The 23,030-nt window shown below is 43.1% G+C and overlaps 1 protein-coding gene across 2 annotated transcripts in view; it reads left to right on the forward strand.

Annotated features, from left to right (window-relative positions):
* The window catches only part of PKP1 (plakophilin 1), a 448,336-nt gene that overhangs the window by 294,203 nt on the left and 131,103 nt on the right, over positions 1-23,030 (forward strand). For both annotated transcript variants that reach the window (XM_063453188.1, XM_063453189.1), the window contains exons 7-8: positions 22,390-22,504; positions 22,842-23,000. In XM_063453188.1, coding sequence (XP_063309258.1) covers positions 22,390-22,504; positions 22,842-23,000 — 274 coding nt within the window. The remainder of the gene's footprint in view (positions 1-22,389; positions 22,505-22,841; positions 23,001-23,030) is intronic.

The following is a 23,030-nucleotide window of genomic DNA, read 5'->3' on the forward strand; positions in this document are numbered from 1 at the left end:
TTTGGAGTATCTTCTGCCCGCATTGCCTGTCTCCCATACATACTGTGATACAGCTTATACTTATCCATCCTGTAACAAGGATCCACCACAATCTTCTGTTGACACACATCATCATCCTAATGCAGCTTTGCCTTGCTCTGTGGGAACACTAGATCTCATCATTAGAAATGTATAGCTATATGGGAGACTGGAAAACTCAGAGAAAGAATCAAAACAAAAGAAAAACAAACATACATACAGATGTAGAGAGATACAAAAATTATGAGAGTTATTGATTGCTGGGCTCTCCCAATTGATCAATCTTTTCCTCCTCTCTCATCTGTTCCCTCAGTGCTTTCACATCTGCCTCCAATCTTTCAGTCTGTCTCTTTAGGTCCCAGTAGTCTCTATTCCCTTCTTTATTCCTCCAATTATCCCATTCCCGTCTATTGGTCTGATGCTCATCCCATCTATGGTTCCTTCTCCAATTATTCTCCCAATAACTGTTCCTGTTGTTTCTCCGTTTTTCTCCCCAATTGTGATTTTCCCAGTTAATATCTGTCCTTTTTAGCCTCTCCCAGGTATTTTTTTTATTCCAATTATTATTGATTACCTTAGGCCCCTCCCATCTATTTCTCCAATTCTCTCCCATTACATTACTTCCTTTAGCACTGTCCTATTCCTATGGTCCCTCTGTGGATCTCTCCATCTTTTGTCAAAGTCCTGTTTTGGTCTCCAGTTCTCATTATCCCTCTTGTTCTGGGGTACATCCCACCTCTGGTTTCTCCATTTACCATCTATATCTCTACCAGAGTCAACCTTGATTGTTCTTATGGCTGAAACAGAGAAGGCCTGTTCTGAGGAAGGATGCTTGATCCACCAATTGTCAGCTCTAGTTGGTACCATTTCTAAGTCTGCTGGTGTTGGATCACAAAGCCTCACAAATTCTTGACACTCCCAGGGAAGGGCTTCCATTACTTTAGCAATGTGTTCTGGTGAGCCCAAGACCAGAGGCTGTTGAGGTTGGCGTAGCGTATACCAGAACAATATCCTTTGAGCTACCTCTCTAGGACCATCTGCTGGCCTCATCATAATATTAGCTATTTCTTTCTCAATGCTGAGTAGATAGAAATTTGTTGCAGCAATTCTTCCTGCCTGATCAGACACACTGTTATTAAATCCAAATAGTCTGCTAGCCAAAGGACCCATAGCATATTCTAACAGTTCTGTCCATTCTTCTAAGTTAAGACCTCCTTTTTTCGCTCTATTTGCTCCCCTCATAAACCAATGTGTAAAGGTGTTAAAGTCGTCAGTTGGCATACTACCCCACCATTTCTGGAAATCATCTTTGTCTGTGATTGACATAGTCCTTGTCTGTCTAGAGAAGCTAGTAGGCATTTCTCTTACATTAAAATGTTCAGTTATTATTATAGGGGCTTGTGGGACACAATTCACAATTGGCACATTTCCATTGTGTTTTGTTCCCACTACTGGTTCTTTACTTTCAGATATAAAATAAGACTGGCCTGGGCATACTCTAGGAATCTCCTTATCCCATTTATTTGTGCTTTCTTTAATTTTCATTTTATATTCCATGACTAGGTCTTGGAGTTCAGTGATCTTAGCACTATATGCATCTCTCTGTTGTTCTATTTCTCTTAACTCCTTTTCTAGTTCCCCAACAATTGTAGTTGTTCTCAAAGCTGCAATTTTTAAATAATCACTTTTGTCCATTGCTTCTTCCATTTTATTTGTTGTTTCCAAATTATGCCGGCGTAATTCTACAACTGTGTCTATTAGGCCTCCTATTGTGGCTACAACCGCTTGTGTGACCAAACTTTTTCTTTTCTTTGTTCTATACTTTTTGTTATTTACAATTTGTGTTAGTACATCCATTAATCTCTCCTCTTTTTCAATGTCTGGGTTAGCTGGCTCTGGAAGCTCATATGGACCATCATGTTTTTGAATATGTTTCTTAAAGTACTCACGTACTTCTGTGGAAAAGTATTTGGCCCCTTGAAAAGACATTCCTACTCTTTTACTCACCCAAGTAAGAACCCAATTTAAATCAATTTGCAACTAAAGTAGCACGCTTCTGAATAGCCAACAATAGTTGATGTCTATTCAGTAGGCCAGGTGTAAATAGAAAAAAAAACAAAAAAAAAAAACTCTATTACCTTCGTAGGCTAAACACAATGGGTGGGGAACACAATATCCACAACTCTGCTGTGAAGCTTGACTTAGGATATGCCCTAAACACACACCCAGTTTTGTTGTATGTAGCAAAATAGACTACTATCCACAATGCACATTATATTTACCTTAGTATGGTGAAGGTAATACTTTCTAATTAACTTCTAAACCAGTAGTACCTAAATTAGCATATTAAAATATAATAGCAAGGTCTGGAGGGTAGGAGTTATACCTGAACTAGGATATTCAAGACACACACAAAAAGTATTAAGTATGGAAGCCTATAGTGTATTAAAATGCAGGCCCGAAATAAAAAAAAATATACATAATTTCTCTATGCCTGTACTATGATAGAATATTTGAAACACACACAAAAAAAACCTTTATTATACCTTTGTTTTATGTAGCAAAATAAGCTAGTATGAAATAAAAGATTAAAAACAATATGATCAAAATTGAGGCCTATGCTGGTAGTGTATTAAAAAATAAATGAAGGCCTGAACAAACTACTAGGCCTGAACTATGGTAGTAAAACACAACAAACTCAGATATTTGAAACACACAAAAAACTGTGATAATATATTCAAAATTGAGGCCTGATGCCTAATCTGGTACATTAAAATGGAGGCCTGAACTAGATTTCAAACACAATCAGCCCTTGATTTCCCATGCAGAGGATAATTAAACACAGTAAAGGAGTTTAAGCATGTGTGTGATAGGCATAAGGCTATCCTAATTATAAGATAAGGCCAGGGACTAGTGAAAGTATTTCGAAAACTGGGCAGACTAGATGGGTCGAATGGTTCTTATCTGCCGTCACATTCTATGTTTCTATGTTTCTATGTTTCTATGTTACTTTTTTTTTTCTCCCCAAAAAATAAATCTGACTATCTATTAATGTGTTATTACCTCATAATTAACCTTTGTAGAAGTCTAAAATTCGTGGTCGCCAAATGTGGTGTATCACCAAATTAATATATACCGTATATACTCGAGTATAAGCCGAGTTTTTCAGCACATTTTTTGTGCTGAAAAACCCCAACTCGGCTTATACTCGAGTCAGAGTCTGTATTATGGCAATTTGCATTGCCATAATACAGACTGGGGGCTGTCGGGGCTGCAGAGAGATGTTACTTACCTTTCCTGCAGCTCCTGTCAGCTCTCTCCTCCTCCGCCGGTCCGTTCAGCTCTTCTGTCAGCTCACAGTGTAAATCTCGCGAGAGCCGCGGCTCTCGCGAGATTTACACTGGGAGCTGACCGAGGTGCTGAACGGACCGGTGGAGGAGGAGAGAGCTGACAGGAGCTGCAGGAAGGGTAAGTAACATCTCTCTGCAGCCCCCACAGCCCCCTCCTACACAGTGCCCATCCACTGGACCACCAGGGAAGGAGAGCCCCCCTCCCTGGCCAGCTAGCAAGCAGGGAGGGGGGACGAAAAAATGTATAAATATTAATAATAATAAAATAAAAAATAATAATAAAATAAAAAAATAATAATAATAAAAACATGTAATGAAACAAAAAAAATATTAAAATAATAATTAAAAAATAAAAATGCCCACCCCCCACCAAGGCTCTGCATCACACTCTGCATTACACACACACATACACACACTGCATTCATACACACACACACTGCAATCATACACACACACACTGCATTCATGCACACACACTGCATTCCTACACACACTGCATTCATACACACACACTACATTCATACACACACAGCACTCATACACACAGCATTCTCATACACACACACTGCACTCATACACACAGCATTCATACACACACAGCATTCATACACACACACACTGCACTCATACACACACTGCATTCATACACACACACTGCACTCATACACACACACTGCACTCATACACACACACTGCACTCACACACAGCATTCTCATACACACACACTGCACTCATACACACACACTGCATTCATACACACACACTGCATTCATACACACACACTGCATTCTCATACACACACACACAGCATTCTCATACACACACACTGCACTCATACACACAGCATTCATACACACACAGCATTCATACACACACACTGCATTCATACACACACACTGCACTCATACACAGCATTCTCATACACACACACTGCATTCATATACACACACTGCATTCATATACACACACTGCATTCTCATACACACACACTGCATTCTCATACACACACACTGCATTCTCATACACACACACTGCATTCTCATACACACACTGCATTCATTATATACACACACTGTAAATAAATATTCAATTAATATAATTTTTTAAGGATCTAATTTTATTTAGAAATTTACCAGCAGCTGCTGCATTTCCCACCCTAGTCTTATACTCGAGTCAATAAGTTTTCCCAGTTTTTGGGGGTAAAATTAGGGGCCTCGGCTTATATTCGGGTCGGCTTATACTCGAGTATATACGGTATATATATTACACAAGGTTCGTCTACATTAAAAGGTATTTATTTAGAAGGCAACAACACAATACTATAAATGTATCACAAACACACAGCCCAGACCCACGGAGCAACAACCCTTTTTAAATCTATCTATCTATATAGTAATCCCCTTCCCCACACGTTTGATCTCACCCACGGTTAGGCCTTCACATCTAGTAATGGCTCACTGCTGCAAGTCCAACATCACATCCACCAAGGAAGAAAAAGAAGCAACAGAGTGTAACATGGTTCCCCATGCTAGCACATGGCGTCTGCCCACGTCTGCTCTGCAGCACAGCCAAGAAGGAACAGAGAGATGAGGATAGGGCGAAGTGGTTATCTCTCTCCTGACTTGTAAAGGTATTGAATTACCCAATTACCATATCAAAGGGTAAAGCTTATCCCCCTGTAAGAAAGATCTACAGGAACTTGGTCACATGACCCCTGGTCACCATATTAGTTTGATGACAGAATGTTACCACAGAAGATACATCTATAATTACAAGAACTGGTAATTATAGCTTTTATAGCTGGTCTCTACAATCATGAGATGACACTCTATGATGAGGGTAAGCAGGAACTGATTTTAATAGGGCCACACTTGGCCTTTTCTGCAAGTCCCAATGGAAGGGCTTCACCCACATGGACCTTGTGGGGAACTACAGTATAAAGTCACAGACCAATGACAACAGTGTTCAAATGCAAGACACTCCCATATACAATCATACAATCCCTCCCTTCTGCCTGGGAGATAATTGAGACAGATACTGTATTAACTCAATTATCCCTAGATGAAAAATAACACAATTTGCAGGTTACCTAAAAGTTACTCACATAATCCCCACACACTGATAGCCCGATCTGGGGGAGTAACAGATTTAAAAATCAATTCAGGGGTTTAAGAAGTTTAAGAAAGTAGATTTTGACTTTTATAACTTTTTAAGAATTTATCCTATTCGTTCCTATACAATACCCTTTTTTACCTTCCTTTATATTGTTTTTTCCTATACATATACATTTTAAGTTTAACTCTCAACTCTTTTTATATTATAAAAAACAGCTATAATTAACTGTATCGTTTTTAGTTTATCTACTTCCTGCTAATATGTCTTTTGAAACATGTCATGTGACCTCATTTAGGGTCAAAGGTCAAATAAGAAACCATTTTCAATTAGCTGATTGTTTGGACCCTATATAAACCCACATGTGCCAGGCTAACACTATGAACACTTGAAGAAGCCCCTTGTGGTGAAACGCATTGTGTACTTTTAATTTGTTTTACTACTATGTTAATAAAGGTATTTTGGCTGCTTTTACATTGCGTGTGCCATTTTACTCTTTTTACTCCATTAATATTATTTTATCATTTTATTGCCTGGTACCCTGGTTTTACTCCCAGTAAGAACTACTCAAGAAAAAGTATTCCACCAGCCCTATCCATAGAGCAGTTTGTCTGTTCTGGTAAATGTGATTAATATTCTCTTATTTTTTCTTACGGTTGATTTTATACATTGAGTACTGTGACAGATCCATCTGTATAACTCTTATTGCTGGTTCGTCTGTTTTGCCTCCCTTCGTGGAATTACCTGTCCGTATGCCCCTGTTTGTTTATTATAGAATTATACCGAACAAAACTACCAAACGGACGACCACCCAGAATAGAAGTGTGCTGCTGGTTAACCTCTTGGCCCCAATTAGAACGTTGTTGTTAACCGCAGACACCTCTTCATTCTAACCGTATGCAGGGTGGTCGTCGTTCGTATGCCGACCACGAGGCAGCGGCCATTTTAAACACGCAAAAGACCAGCGGTGTTCGATGAAGATCTTATGGAACTATAAACGGACACTTTTCCTACCGAACACCGCTGAAACTACCGATCGCCCTCCTTTTTCGATGAGGCATACGAACACCGGTCCGTTCGGGAGTGTGGATGATACGAATGGACCTAACCCAGATAGCCATCCCATGGAGTCAATCGTATACCGAAAGACATGTGAAAGACTTTGACTCCATGGCGATTGAACTTTGTGCATTGGATCTGAGTGCTCTTCGGTAGTAATATGCACTCAGATCCAGACTTTCTGGGGATACGTTACACGAATCCAATGTATTTGGTATTTGTACAGTTATGTATTTTTATGTGTTTTTCATATACCATGTAAGAGGCGGTTTGCCTCTATCCTGGGAGATTATTTGATTTCTTCCCAATTATCTCCAGGATAGAAAGGAGGGATTTACTTGTGTAAAGGGGAGTGTTTAAACCCGGGCCACTGTGATTGGCTACTGTACAATATATGTCTCAGTCTTCCATCTGGTCACCAGATAGGAGACCTGCATAAATACCGGGCAGGTAGCCCCCATTAAACAGATTCCTGTTTTACCCTCAAGACGGAGCTTGGTCTCGTGTTTGGGGGGATTGCTACTTGGAAGTATTTATTTCACCAGTTTTAGCTGTGGGAGGAGTTCGGCTGATTTTGTGTTCATGGATTTACCGCATTCCCTTGCACTCCGTTCGGGAGTTTGGCGGTCTGCTGCATAGAACCTGTGTCTCTGGAAAGGGGGAATATCGGCTAAACGGCGGTTTCATTCATTTAAGCTGTGAGTGTCTTAACACGTACTATTGTTGTTTTTATTTATTGGTCCACACATCATTGAAACCATTCTTCCAGTGGGGATTATACCACTGTACACCTGTCATACTAGAACTACTTTAAAGCTCTCAAAAACGTCATAGGACCATGTGGCAGAACCAGCCTCACCACTGGGCATTGGAGAAGACTGATTGCCAGCCTCATGCCATGTGACTATGGCCCCTGAAATGTATTGCCCTTTAAGAAACTTATTTGGGCTTATTGGATTTTGAAACACTTTTTTCTGCCCCTTTGAATACATGGGAAAGTGTGCCCCTCCCCCGTTTCCTGTCTATTGTTTTCCAGCAGGGCGTTGTCCCAGGGACACTGCCAGACCAGTTGGAACTTGCTGTTTTGCCCCTCCTCTGTCTCTCATCAGCCCTTGCTATGGTTTAACCCCATGGCGATTTGACTGTGTTTGTGGGTTCTGAGCGCTGTTTGGATATATTGGGCGCTCAGATCCAAGCCATCTGGGGATAGGTTGAATGTGGGGGTTCTGTTCAGTATGATAGGAATTGTGTATTTTTGTGTATTTTTGCTGTTGTTGTGAATAGACATTTTTTGTACCTGGAGATAGTCCAGCCATGCGTCAGTGGTCACAAAGGAATTTGACCTAACTTTAAAACCAATGGAAGGAATTGTCTGATTTTTGAGTATGTTTGTATTTGGAGTATGCTGATTCGGAAAATGTGATGTACACTTTTAAAGTTATGAATATTGTGTAAAACTGTATTTTCCTGCCTGTGATAATTACATTAGCCCATTGTGTTCAGTAATTGTATCACAGGCAGAGGGGAGGATTTCTGCTGGTATGAATGGGAGTGTTTAGCTGTGTTGTAATGTATTGATTGGTTTGTTCTTCAAAACCCTATGTTTGTAAAATGGGCATAAAAGCAGAGTGTTTGATTAAAAGCTTCAGTTCTACTTCACCCTCAATTTGGAGTGCCGTCTCTTATTGGGGGAATCTGCTACAAAAGATTGCTATGCTAGTCATACTCCCTTGCTATATCACTACTAAGCTCTTGTAAGAGCTTGTTCCTGTCTTGCTCTCTGAAGGAGTCTACTGTGGTTATGGTGCCGGCTGGAGTTCTTGGAGCCCTCAGGAAGCACTAGGAGCATCCTTCAACAGAGGTACCCAGTCGGGGTGCCAGGTGATCCGTTATATTTTCTGGACATACTGCAACATTATCCTCTCCTTCTTTCCACATGCAGACCACAGACACACCTGATATCCCAACAAGAAAATCTTTCTTGAGCAAGTTTGTGATTGCTCCTCCGGAAAGTATATACCGTCAACTTTTATTGGACTCTCTATCTTGGACATATATTTAATATTTTAAAATTTATTTTTTTATTATTTATTTATCTTATTTTATATTTGTTTGTATTTTAGATATTTTATTCTATCCCATTTTATGTGTATATATATATATATATTGTAGACCTATTTAAGGCATCTTATGTTGGTTTTAATATTCTCACTAGTGTCTTTTTAGAGTGGCGCTAATCCTCTACACTTTTTTATATTTTGTACTTGCCTCACTACTATAGGGATAGAGGGATTCCCTTCCTTTTGGAGGAAAGCTGCCTTAATTTAACTTTTTCCAGTTTGTTCTATCAGCGCTGACCCTTTACTACTGTTTCTAATGCCCATATTGGGTTATATTGCGAATATTCCAGAACACCTACAAGGGTGAGTTGACAGAGTGTCTGACTGCATTGAAAAGCAGTCTTGGTTATTCAGGCTGCTTGACAAGTGATCCTGGTTGTGGACTCAAGTGAAGATAGTCCGATATATGGACTGCGGATGCGCAGTCTGTAAAGTCCTGGTCGGTCGAGCTCTGGCAGCAGTAGCAGCTGCAGTGGATAACACGTGCCTTCAGTCTGGATAACACGTGTCTGTGGTCTGTGGTAAGAGTTGTCAGTGGGGTCGTTGTTCTTTAAGGTCATGCGGACTTATTGTGTGTTTCATTTTATTCTGCGGAGGTGCAGGTTAGGCCGGCTCCAGCCAGGACCCCCAGGGTCTGTACAGCTCTATGTTTCACCAGCAAACAATGGGCCACTGCTGCACTGCCTGGCCTGCTCTTTGTAGGAGTGGTATTCCACTTGTCTCGTTGGGGTCATGGTGGTTTATTTTGCACCTGTATAGCCAGTACCTGTAATCCAAGTATCTTGACACGTTCAGGAATGTCTTTGGGGCAAATAACTGTGATGGATAGGCCCTCGAGTTGTATGGTTAAGCTAAGTGGGAAGCCCCACGATAACTAATGCCTTTGGTGGTGAGTGCCTCAGTGAGGGGTCGCAGTGTTCTGCAGGCCTGGAGGGTGGACCAGACAAGGTCTTTGTAGATAGTTATTGTGCCATTGTTGTATAAGATGGGTCCTGATGTACAGATTTTTCTGAGTAATTCTCCTTTAAAAAAGCATAGTAATGCAGTCTGCAAACTACGTCTCTGGGAGACTCTGAGGGTGCGGATATGGGTCTCAAGGCTCTATGGCCTCTATCAAAAGCAACAGTCATTCCCTCAGGCCTATTAAGGATGTTGTTAAAGATGGTAGTCAGTATCTGCATTAGGTTTTTGTGGCCTTCTAATTCAGGGACCCCGTAATTCACAGATTATTTCTGCAGCTCCTATTATCCAGGTATCAACATACCTATGAATATGAGACAAGTTCAGGAATGTCCGCTGGGGATTGCTGCCTCAATTGAATCATCTCCGTAAGGGTGGTATCTCTCTCCTCCTCCAAGTCGGTCACCCTGGTTTTAATCTTCTCCATTTTGCTGCGTATGGAGGTTATGTTGTTGTGGAGCAGTTTTTAACACCACCATTTTGGATTTCTGCAAAGACCATGGCTGGTCAGAGAGATATCTCTTCATCTGTGTGGTATTTTCGCCGCCGGTGAGTAATGGTCCTGGCAGGGATGTTCCAGGGATCTTTGGTACCTATTTAGTGGGCATATCATGCATTTATTGCAAGTGTGCCTTGTGCCTTGTGTTGCAGGAGCTCCGAGTTCAAGTACCCATCTTGGTGTCTTGGTAGTCACACCCGCTCATCTGCTATGATTTGATATGTAACCATACTGATATCTAATGATGTTCTAAGGTTATATAGATCTATTATTATATATTTATAATATTACTTTAAATGCCTTTCTCATACAAACTTCAATTGCATTTCATTGGAATTTGCAGAGACAATAGGGTCTTGTAAAACTCCCAGTTTCCTATCTACTAAGTTTCATTCTCATACCATCTGTGTTTGCAATTGACTTTTCAGCAGAAAAGAGAGAAAAACATATTTGGGAACTGACAAGATGGCAATAGTTGTGACAATTGACCAGCCATTTTAGGCAATATGCCTGACATCATAACCAATATGAAGTTATGGTCCTAGGGTATATTGTTAAGGGCTTGGATAAGGGACATGGAATCTTTAAAAAAATATATATATATTTTTTTTTTTTACAGAAGGTTAGAGAAGGATGTCTAGATACTCTCATAAATTGCTTAGTACTGACCCAATACCTGAAACGATTAGTTGCCCGGATGGGTTTTGTTCGTCTTTGGAAAGAAGTATATGATGGGGATGTTAGCATGAGAAACATTTAAATGAGGAAACTATTGTTTTTTAAAGGATGTTATAAGTTTTACCCTTTTCTAAATAAGTTGTAAGTTTTTCATTTGGATGGCTGGATCATAAAGGATTATTTTTATAAATGATTTCATCATTAAATTATTTCAATACTTTTTTTCAAAGTATAAAATGATCTGCTCGTATCCTTGATTTTTAGACATTGTGATGCACCAGCAAACTTTTCTGTGGTAAATTATTTTGGGTGTGAGAAACCTTAGAATGTTATGTATATTGCTGTTTTTATTGTAAACTTTGTCTGGGTTCCAAATCGATTTGTGTCTAATAGATCTAATACTGCCCTAAATTTAGGTCCATAGGTTGACGTTTGGTGAGTTTAAGACTTCCTAAGCATTGTTTACCCTTGAAGACATTGTGAACAGAGTAGGAGGACATAAACGTTTTGTAGCTGGGAAACACCTGATGTTGTACGCCTGTGAGATATCATTTTATGGTGGTATGAAATAGTTTTAGGCTGAGGGGGTAAAAATAAGTGAATGCCACCATTGTGTCAATTGCAAACAGGGTGCTATTCTAAAATTCAGTAATGAAGTTGTTGAAAATAGTGAGGTCTCGTTTGTTTGAATGTCTCGTATTTGTGGATAGGGCCGCTTGTGCTAAGGATCTTCCATGGGCCACGAGACGATCTATTCCAGAATGAGGTCCTGGAATGCTGGGGTTTTGATAGGATGTCTCATTGCTGTAGGTTGAACTTGTTAAAATACCTTTAAGTTAGAGCGGGACAGTGCATAAGCTGCTATGTTGTGGCAGCTTGAGACATGGTATGTTGCTGCTAACCATGTCCATTTCCTGATCAGTCTTATAGTCCATAAAGTGGAACTACCTTTTGTTGATGATTTCACAGGCAGCTATGCTATCTGAATAGCATTTGACATATTTCTATGTCCATAAAGACCACCCTACATGTATGGCAGCCACTATAGAGCAAATGTTGAATATTTTTGGAAGTAGTTTTTAGTTTGTTTTTAGTTATAGCTATTTTAGGGGGATATCTGTGTGTGCAGGTGACTATTACTGTGCATAATTATTAGGCAACTTAACAAAAAACAAATATATACCCATTTCAATTATTTATTTTTACCAGTGAAACCAATATAACATCTCAACATTCACAAATATACATTTCTGACATTCAAAAACATAACAAAAACAAATCAGTGACCAATATAGCCACCTTTCTTTGCAAGGACACTCAAAAGCCTGCCATCCATGGATTCTGTCAGTGTTTTGATCTGTTCACCATCAACATTGCGTGCAGAAGCAACCACAGCCTCCCAGACACTGTTCAGAGAGGTGTACTGTTTTCCCTCCTTGTAAATCTCACATTTGATGATGGACCACAGGTTCTCAATGGGGTTCAGATCAGGTGAACAAGGAGGCCATGTCATTAGATTTTCTTCTTTTATACCCTTTCTTGCCAGCCACGCTGTGGAGTACTTGGACGCGTGTGATGGAGCATTGTCCTGCATGAAAATCATGTTTTTCTTGAAGGATGCAGACGTCTTCCTGTACCACTGCTTGAAAAAGGTGTCTTCCAGAAACTGGCAGTAGGACTGGGAGTTGAGCTTGACTCCATCCTCAACCCGAAAAGGCCCCACAAGCTCATCTTTGATGATACCAGCCCAAACCAGTACTCCACCTCCACCTTGCTGGCATCTGAGTCGGACTGGAGCTCTCTGCCCTTTACCAATCCATCCATCTGGCCCATCAAGACTCACTCTCATTTCATCAGTCCATAAAACCTTAGAAAAATCAGGCTTGAGATATTTCTTGGCCCAGTCTTGACGTTTCAGCTTGTGTGTCTTGTTCAGTGGTGGTCGTCTTTCAGCCTTTCTTACCTTGGCCATGTCTCTGAGTATTGCACACCTTGTGCTTTTGGGCACTCCAGTGATGTTGCAGCTCTGAAATATGGCCAAACTGGTGGTAAGTGGCATCTTGGCAGCTGCACGCTTGACTTTTCTCAGTTCATGGGCAGTTATTTTGCGCCTTGGTTTCTCCACACGCTTCTTGCGACCCTGTTGACTATTTTGAATGAAACGCTTGATTGTTCGATGATCACGCTTCAGAAGCTTTGCAATTTTAAGAGTGCTGCATCCCTCTGCAAGATATCTCACTATTTTTGACTTTTCTGAGCCTGTCAAGTCCTTCTTTTGACCCATTTTGCCAAAGGAAAGGAAGTTGCCTAATAATTATGCACACCTGATATAGGGTGTTGATGTCATTAGACCACACCCCTTCTCATTACAGAGATGCACATCACCTAATATGCTTAATTGGTAGTAGGCTTTCGAGCCTATACAGCTTGGAGTAAGACAACATGCATAAAGAGGATGATGTGGTCAAAATACTCATTTGCCTAATAATTCTGCACTCCCTGTATATATATGCAAATCCTATGTGGGCTAGAGCATCTATACCGATAACAGGGGAATTATCAGTCAGTGGGGAAATGAACATGGCAATATGGCCTTCCTATTCCAATTTAATAGGAAGTCTCACCACATGTTAAAGTCAAGTCTGTGTGAATAGAATCTGCGCGCTATTCGGTAGTTTTGTGCGCTCAGATCCCAGCTATCTGGGGATATGTGAAATGTCTGTGTGTTATGTGTAAAAGGTGACTTTATGTATTTTAAAGTGTTTTACTGTCTTTGTGTCCCCATGTGCATAATGGAGTCTTGTCAGTGTCCTGGGAGGTAATTGGATTACTTCTCCATTGTCTCCAGGAGAGAGGGCTCTGTAAAACACTTTAAAAATACATAAAGTCACCTTTTACACATAACACACAGACATTTCACATATCCCCAGATAGCTGGGATCTGAGCGCACAAAACTACCGAATAGCGCGCAGATCCTATTCACACAGTTCAATTGCCATGGAGCCGAAGTCTTTAACTACACGAATGGGCTCCATGGCATAGCTATCTGGGTTAACACATTCACATAAAGTCGGGTCCATAGTCCAAAGGCAAGAGGCGGGCAAGCAGCCCCCTCCAAGGACACGTGGCGAGGTCGGTTTTGCCACACTTCTCCACTTTACCCCCCAGACTAACAGGGTATCTGAACTCCTGCCGGTCAGTGCCCTGGTTAGTCCAGCAACCCACCGACGAAGCACAAACAGCAGTACCTCCCACCCACAATAAATGTTTACTCCACCTGGATAAAGTAGCAGCTTGTCCAGGTCAAGGATCCTCACCACGGCTGTGCGGGGAGCTGGTAGACTGCCTTGGTGGGTTGCTGAGTGGGCAGAGACCAGCGGTACTCTGCCCTGGTGCCAGCGCTACCACTGAACTAGCCTGATTGGAGCCTGGTTGTGGGAGGGTGAGACCGACCGTCTCCCCTCTGGGTACACAGCTCTTGGGCTGGGGGACAGGACCGACCATCCCTACCCCTTGTGCTGCAAGTGCAGAGACTATGGTCCCATCTGCACTGTTGGGGGTGTAACATCTCCCCTTGGTGGGTTAGGCTGCCGCTGGAGAGAGGGTGTAACAAGCTCCTCTCTCTGAACTGTAACGAGACTGACGGTCTCTGCTCCCTGCAGGACACTCTGCCGATGGGGAGGAAGGACGGCACCTTCTGCTCCCTGGGGTACACACTGCCGCTGGGGAGGAAGGACGACACCTTCTGCTCCCTGGGGTACACACTGCTGCTGGGGAGGAAGGACGACACCTTCAGCTCCCTGGGATACACACTGCCGCTGGGGAGGAAGGACGGCACCTTCTGCTCCCTGGGGTAGACACTGCCGCTGGGGAGGAAGGACGGCACCTTCTGCTCCCTGGGGTACACACTGCAACTGGGGAGGAAGGACGGCACCTTCAGCTCCCTGGGGTACACACTGCCGCTGGGGAGGAAGGACAACACCTTCAGCTCCCTGGGATACACACTGCTGCTGGGGAGGAAGGACGGCACCTTCTGCTCCCTGGGATACACACTGCCGCAGAGGAGGAAGGACTGCACCTTCTGCTCCCTGACACACACACTGCTGCTGGGGAGGAAGGACTGCACCTTCTGCTCCCTGGGGTACACACTGCCGCTGGGGAGGAAGGATTGCACCTTCAGCTCCCTGGGATACACACTGCTGCTGGGGAGGAAGGACTGCACCTTCAGCTCCCTGGGATACAATCTGCCGCTGGGGAGGAAGGACTGCACCTTCAGCTCCCTGGGACTTACTCTGCCGCTGGGGAGGAAGGACTGCCCCTTCTGCTCCCTGGGGTACACACTGCAGCTGGGGAGGAAGGACTGCACCTACTGCTCCCTGACACACACACTGCCGCTGGGGAGGAAGGACTGCACCTTCTGTTCCCTGGGGTACACACTGCCGCTGGGGGGAAGGACGGCACCTTCTGCTCCCTGGGGTACACACTGCCGCTGGGGAGGAAGGACGGCACCTTCTGCTCCCTGACACACACACTGCCGCTGGGGAGGAAGGACTGCACCTTCTGCTCCCTGGGGTACACACTGCCGCTGGGGAGGAAGGATTGCACCTTCAGCTCCCTGGGATACACACTGCTGCTGGGGAGGAAGGACTGCACCTTCAGCTCCCTGGGATACAATCTGCCGCTGGGGAGGAAGGACTGCACCTTCAGCTCCCTGGGACTTACTCTACCGCTGGGGAGGAAGGACTGCACCTTCTGCTCCCTGGGGTACACACTGCCGCTGTGGAGGAAGGACCGCACCTTCTGCTCCCTGACACACACACTGCCGCTGGGGAGGAAGGACTGCACCTTCTGTTCCCTGGGGTACACACTGCCGCTGGGGGGGAAGGACGGCACCTTCTGCTCCCTGGGGTACACACTGCCGCTGGGGAGGAAGGACGGCACCTTCTGCTCCCTGACACACACACTGCCGCTGGGGAGGAAGGACTGCACCTTCTGCTCCCTGGGGTACACACTGCCGCTGGGGAGGAAGGACAGCACCTTCAGCTCCCTGGGATACAATCTGCCGCTGGGGAGGAAGGACGGCACCTTCAGCTCCCTGGGACTTACTCTGCCGCTGGGGAGGAAGGATTGCACCTTCAACTCCCTGGGATACAATCTGCCGCTGGGGAGGAAGGACTGCACCTTCAGCTCCCTGGGATACATACTGCCGCTGGGGATCCTCACTGGACCAGTCTAGGAGATCTGCTACCTCGGGTATCGCTGGTTGCTGTTGGGAAGGAGGACCGGTTGTCTCTTCCCGGGCCTCATTGATGAGTCGCAGATAATCCCCCTCCAGGTTCCATTCCTGGGCGACCAGATACCGTAGGTCTGCCTCGAGGTCAATAGCGCTAGGGAGCCCCAGCATGTCTTCTCGGTCATAACACAGGTCCCAGAAACGCGAGTCGGTAGCTTTCCCAAAGTCCTCATCGTCAATATTGTCCCAAAATAGGCCAGGGCCAGCGTAATCTCCACCCTCTGGGAACTCATACTCTGCCATCTCGGGGATACACTGAGCTGCGTACCACTGTATCGCCTGGTATGCGTCGTCGAGCGCCAGTTCTACATATACTAGAATCTCGAGTCTAGTCACCCACGCTTCTTCGGTCTTTTTCCTCAGGAGGGGCAAACGCTCTGCCATTCGAGCCAGGATTCGCTGCCTTCTGCTGCGGCGCCGATCCCCTCGCGAATACTGTACTTCCTCTAGGGCTTCGTCCCACAACCCGGCTCTGGCAGTCTCTCTGTACATCAACATGTCCTCCTCTGATATTGCTTCACACCACCCTCAATTTGTAATCCAGGAATGGTGTTGTCTGTAGCTGTCCCTCTGGTTGTTGGAACGATCCCGCCGCTTGCCACCAATTGTAATGGACCGTTTCGCTCAGAAGGGGATAAAAACTGTTTAGGCAATAATCCCCCTTTACATAGACCAGCAGATACTGCAAGCACCAATCTCCCGAACTGCAAACTGTACGAATCTTCCAACTCCCGAACTGGAAACACACGAACCCTGGAATAGCTGAACAGGAAAAGCATACAATCCGCTTACACTCCTGGCAGTCAGCATACAATCCAATTCCCCCAATAACGAGACGATGACATCACAGTTACATCCCACATATTCCCTCCCCTTATCCTGAGAGGAAACTCAATTACACATACAGTTAAAACAAACTTTCTACCCAACTTTCATAACTCTAAAACCATACATCACATTCACATAAAAATACATATCCTCAATCAATCCATTCAGGGGAACAACATATTAAAAAATGGCATGAATCAGACCAGGGGTTCAAAAGTTAGTAAAGTATCTTTTAAAAACCCCTGCCAGCATGGCTTTCCGGCTCAGACCGGTTTTAATGAGCCCACTCTCCTGGAGACAATGGAGAAGTAATCCAATTACCTCCCAGGACACAGACAAGACTCCATTATGCACATGGGGACACAAAGACAGTAAAACACTTTAAAATACATAAAGTCACCTTTTACACATAACACACAGACATTTCACATATCCCCAGATAGCTGGCATCTGAGCGCACAAAACACGAATAGCGCGCAGATCCTATTCACACAGTTAAATTGCCATGGAGCCGAAGTCTTTAACTACACGAATGGGCTCCATGGCATAGCTATCTGGGTTAACACATTCACATAAAGTCGGGTCCATAGTCCAAAGGCAAGAGGCGGGCAAGCAGCCCCCTCCAAGGACACATGGCGAGGTCAGTTTCGCCACAGAGAGTTATATTTGTATTACTCCATAAATGAACTGAGATGACTGAAGCAAAAATCTGCCATTTAAAGGGCCGACAAGGCCTAATATGCTACAACTGAGATCACGGCAACTTAGGTCTGTATCACGGCCCAGAGTGGCCGATATAGAAACACCTCCAATCACGGGAGGGTGGGAGACTCCTAAGTAAAAAATACCTCCCCATAACACTGACTACACATATGGAAGGAAACAAAAAATGGCCACAGAAGGCACGAGGCCTGAGGCACACGACAATCACAACACACACACAGGGGGACAGATGCACACCCAGAGCCCATAGGAGGCTCATGGCTCCTGATAAGCCATGTGACAAATTCACATCTTAAATACACTGGACACGTACATAAATAGTGGATCATGGCGGGACAGTACTGCTCCATACTGGGGACCCCTAAATCCACCAGCGGGAGGGCTCCTGCCCCTGAAATATTCTGGCCATTTGTAAGACCAGAAAATGTTGTTTTACTGTATGAGTTACAGAAGTGTTTACATTTACGTTATTTGTTACACTATATGTTATTATGTTTTACTTTTTGTTTTTATGGCTCAAGCTAGAAAATTAAGTGCACACTCCTCAATCTGGCCCACAGCACCCTTACGGACCCGATACACAGCCTACCACACCTCATGACTCTCATAACACAATATGGAGACGTCTCGGGCTATAATGTAAACCCATCTAAAACAGTAGCACTACCATTCCACATATCCGCTGCAGAGACGCTGACCATTCAACATCGTACCACTTTAGAATAGAACCAAGGGAGCCTAAATATCTGGGCATCACACTGACAACGGACCCTTCATCCCTATATAAGTGTAATTACACACCACTCATTCAAGCCCTGATACACGACCTAGAGACATGGAACGATAAACCAATATCCTGAATAGGACGAGTACACACAATAAAAATGAACATTTTGCCGAGATTACGATTTCTGTTCTAGGCATTACCTATAAGGATCACAAAGGGAGACTTGACAACGATGCAGAAAGCTATAGATTTCTTTATATGGTAAAAAAAGCGCCCTAAACTGGCCCGAAATATACCATATAGACCCAAAGACAGAGGGGGCCTGAGCCTACCCAACATATATCAATATTAACAGGCGGCCCAACTAGCGCAGATTATCCATTGGCACTCACCCCCAGACCGTAGATGCTGGGTAGACATAGTCACTAATGACAGGAGCGAACCTACCCCAATTTTACTTGTGGGTACCTAAAGCACAAAGACCTATATTGAGGACCGCTTGCCCTGCCATCCTGAACTCCTTGCAAATCTGGGACCAGGTAAAGGGTAAATATGCGCTGGGAAACGACTCCTTGCCACTAACCCCAGTCCTCAGGAACCGAGCGTTCCCTCCGGGACTAACAGCCAGGGACTTCAGAGGCATAGAAGCCACAGGACTGCAACGATACGTTAACAACAACATAGTCACCTTTGAACACCTTAACACTTAACACTAAGGCCCCACTCCAAACTAGGGACTACTTCCGATACTTACAACTCAGGGATTTCATCCGCACACCAGAGATCCAAACAGCAGCGAACACGAAACTAACTTTCTTTGAAAAGCTCTGCTACGAGGAAAAGACACAAACCAAACTAATTACACTCTTATACCAACACATTAGCTCGGAATCAGGGGAATCGGGAACCCTCAGATACACAGATAAATGGAAAGCCGACCTGGGGGAGACCCTTGAGGGCATAGACTGGCAGGAAATATGGGAGGCATGCACCAAGGTGTCCATGTGTGTTACACTCCAGGAGCAATGCTATAAGACACTCTTTAGGTGGTACACAACACCGGTAAAACAATACCACATAAAATTAAGAAACACGGACACATGCTGGTACTTATGCGGCAACAAGGGCAGCTATATACACATGTGGTGGCAGTGCCCAAATGTACAGACCTTTTGTGGCAAAGTGGTATCCCTAGGCTCCCGGGTATTGCAGAGAAGGCTGACACTGGACCCATGGGGGTGTCTGCTATCTAGACCCACGGAGGGACTAAACAGACATGAGCAGAAACTACTTAATATGATATATCTAGCAGTGAGAAGGGCTCTGTCACAAAAATGGGCCTGTCCGGACCTGCCTAGCATGACCCTAGTACACACGAAACTACGAGATAATTATCTCATGGACAAGTTAACAGCTCAGGTCCGAAATACCACCACCACTTTCACCAAGGTCTGGGAACTGTGGGAGCAATATGAGGAGTCTGCCTCAGTGGCTTAAATTACTGCCTGCCATACATATACCCACACCCAAGGGCAAGCATATCACATCAAGTAGGAGTACGAATAACAAGCGTTTCATGGAATAGTTGAGCCTTTTATGTTTAATACTCACTGTTTTATTTGAACGTTTTTTCTTAAGAGGTGACTATGATAAATTTCTAAGGCAAAGGGAATCCTTTTGGATTTATAGATTAAAAAATCCAAGGGGACTCAACAAAGGATTCTCTTTTTCACCCTTTTTCTAAGAATAATTTTCTAATCTTTCAATAATCTCAAATTTGCACTATCCATTTCATAGGATGCGTTCCCTCTTAAAATAATATTTGTGGTGAATATTTTTCGTCCCACGTGATCAAACTGGTAAAACTCAAGTTTTAAACTCAAAAGGCTACATTTTGAAGGATCTAATGAATCCCAGTATGATACAGACCTATCTCTTCCTTTCTGTTAAAATACCTTCCTAGTTGAATTCCACCGAGAAAGGTAATTTATATTCACATATTTTTATAATAGCAAGGATAAAATGGAGACAAGGAAAACTTAAAATAAACAATAAACAATAAACAATAACAAAAATAAAGTGTTTTTATATTGATACCCCGCTCATCCAATACATATGTATATTTCTTACACATCATTTTAAACTCTTCTTGAGCTTTACTTGATGCCATACTTAATAATCAGCCTCATGAAATCAGGAATCCCAGGGTATCTATTTATACACTTTTGCTACATGCCATTTTTTTGATACATGGTTTCATATTTTGTTTCCATTTCTCTCCTTTATACTGGATATCATGATCTTGTATCATACGATATATTTCTACAAATGTATATGGGTCTTTATGATATACCAGCAAGGTATCTCTGTATCCTATCAGATTTCTCAAAACCCACTGACGATAGAAGTACGGGATTATTCACATCCCCTTCTATCTGGTAGATATGAGCAGCTAATTGATTTTCGCTCGTGGTAAGCAGTCTCACAGCCACTGTCCAGATGACGTCATCCTTTGCATGACGTGTTCACTGGGGGTGTGTTCTTCATCCCTTTAAAAGGCAGACTGGATACCCTGCAAGGCTCACTCTTAAAAAGGCGCCTGAGAGCGCTGAAACGCGCGTCGAGTCTTGACGCTTTAAGTTAGGGCAGTTTACTCTATGTAACCTTTCATTTATTTATTTAAGATTTGGGAACCACTTTTTTCATGTCAAACTTACCTTTCCCCAACCGCTTCCTCTTCTCTCCCTCTCCCATGATCTGTTCTTCATTTCTTCCTATCTGCTCTAATTTTCTTTAAAACATAAGACAAAGTAGGGACTATTTTGTCTTATGTATTTTTCCTACGCTTGACTTGTTTTTACCAAGGGGAGGAGCAAAGTCTGCTCCATTTCCTGTGGTCAATTTTCCCATAATTCTCACCTCCTGCTGCTTCATTCAGCGTTCCAACCCCGGCCAAACTACCAAATTTTGTTCTATCAGAATTAGAACAGTTTCTCCATTCATATTAGGATGCAATTCGAGACTTTGTTTGGGTCGGAATTTCATTCAAAAGTAGATGGGGGGTGACGCGGGGGGGGGGGGGGGACAGACAAAGTGTCCTAAACTAAATGGGGGACCTAGTGTCCTCCCGTGGCCATGTGTGGTGGGTAGGCGCCCCAAGATACAATATGGGGGGACCTATTGACTTCCCACCAGTCCCCACCCATGCTCAGCGGGCCCCAAGATGCCATGGGGGGGAACCTACTGTCCTGTGACCCCTGATCCCCACCCATGAGCGGCGGGTGGAGGCAATAAGTTACAATAGGGGTGGACCTATTTACCCCCCCGGTCCCCACCCATGTGCGGGGACCCTAAAACACAATTAGGGGGGAGGACCTACTGTTAAAAAGGCAGGCTTATGGTTCAAAAAAAAAAAAAAAAGTTGTGCAAAAACTATATACATTTGCACATGCAAATGATACAGCATATTAATGAGACCAAAATGTATCAACTGCATTACAATTGTATAGGTGTCTGGACTGTCCCATTAATGAACAACTCATGTTTCTTCATATGCAAATTTCATCCTGTACATTCATGTGTATCATCGCTTACCATTTTTTAACACTTGGTTTCAGGTTTGATATAGGTTTGATATATAAACATGTCCCTCACCCTTTTTTTTCTATTTTTCTTAAATAATGCATAACCATTTAAGTTAATATCCCAATTCAGTGTTAAACACTTTGTGTTTTAAAATTGGAACACCCATATTAATACGATCTATATAGAAAAGGATGCACATAATGCCATTTTTTTTTAAATATGGTTTTATTTATTCCGTTTAAGTGAATTATGTCTTTAGTTTCTAATACCAGTGGAATACATCACTCTGTGTTGTTAAAAGATAACAAGTATCTATTAGGATTTTTGAATTGATAAAAATTCCTCTTTGTACCAGGCAGCACATATTTTCAAATGATGTGGTTTGGATATGATTTTCACTGCTCTATTTTCCTCTCCATGTTTTCAATTTGACAGAAACTTAAGCTCTGCTGATGTTGGCCGTCAGGCTATGCGTAACTACCCAGGGCTCGTGGACTCATTAATGCATTATATCCAGCGTTGTGTAGTCAGTAATTGCCCAGATGACAAGGTAATTTTCAATTTTGTGTATATTGCAATTTCCTTTTCATTGCATCCCTGTTCTTTTTTAGCATGTCTCTAATAGATCAGTTAATATTATATTAATACATTATTAATAAACAATGACTTGTTAATCCAAGAAGAGATTTTCATATTGAGGTTATGGAATTGTTATCATTTTCAATCAATTATGATCCCCTTCCATTGTTAGCTCTGGATCTCCTGTAAGAATGTGAGATGCAAGAAATTGAACCTTGTGCACTAAGATTATTTTTAGCCTAAATTACTATGTGACTATGATTTTTGGGATTTATTTTAAATCTATACTATATTTCCTACTTTTATAGTCGGTGGAAAACTGTGCTTGCATTCTGCACAATCTGTCGTACCACTTGGATTCGGAAGTACCCAATAAGTACTCCCAAATGAATGAGCACATCTCCCGCAATCAACAAACGGAAAAGACCTCCACAGGTTGCTTCAGCAACAAGAATGATAAAACACAGGTGATTTAGTGTTTAACTTTTAGTTTTCCC

Source organism: Pelobates fuscus, chromosome 1, assembly GCF_036172605.1.
Source record: "Pelobates fuscus isolate aPelFus1 chromosome 1, aPelFus1.pri, whole genome shotgun sequence".
NCBI lineage: Eukaryota > Metazoa > Chordata > Amphibia > Anura > Pelobatidae > Pelobates > Pelobates fuscus.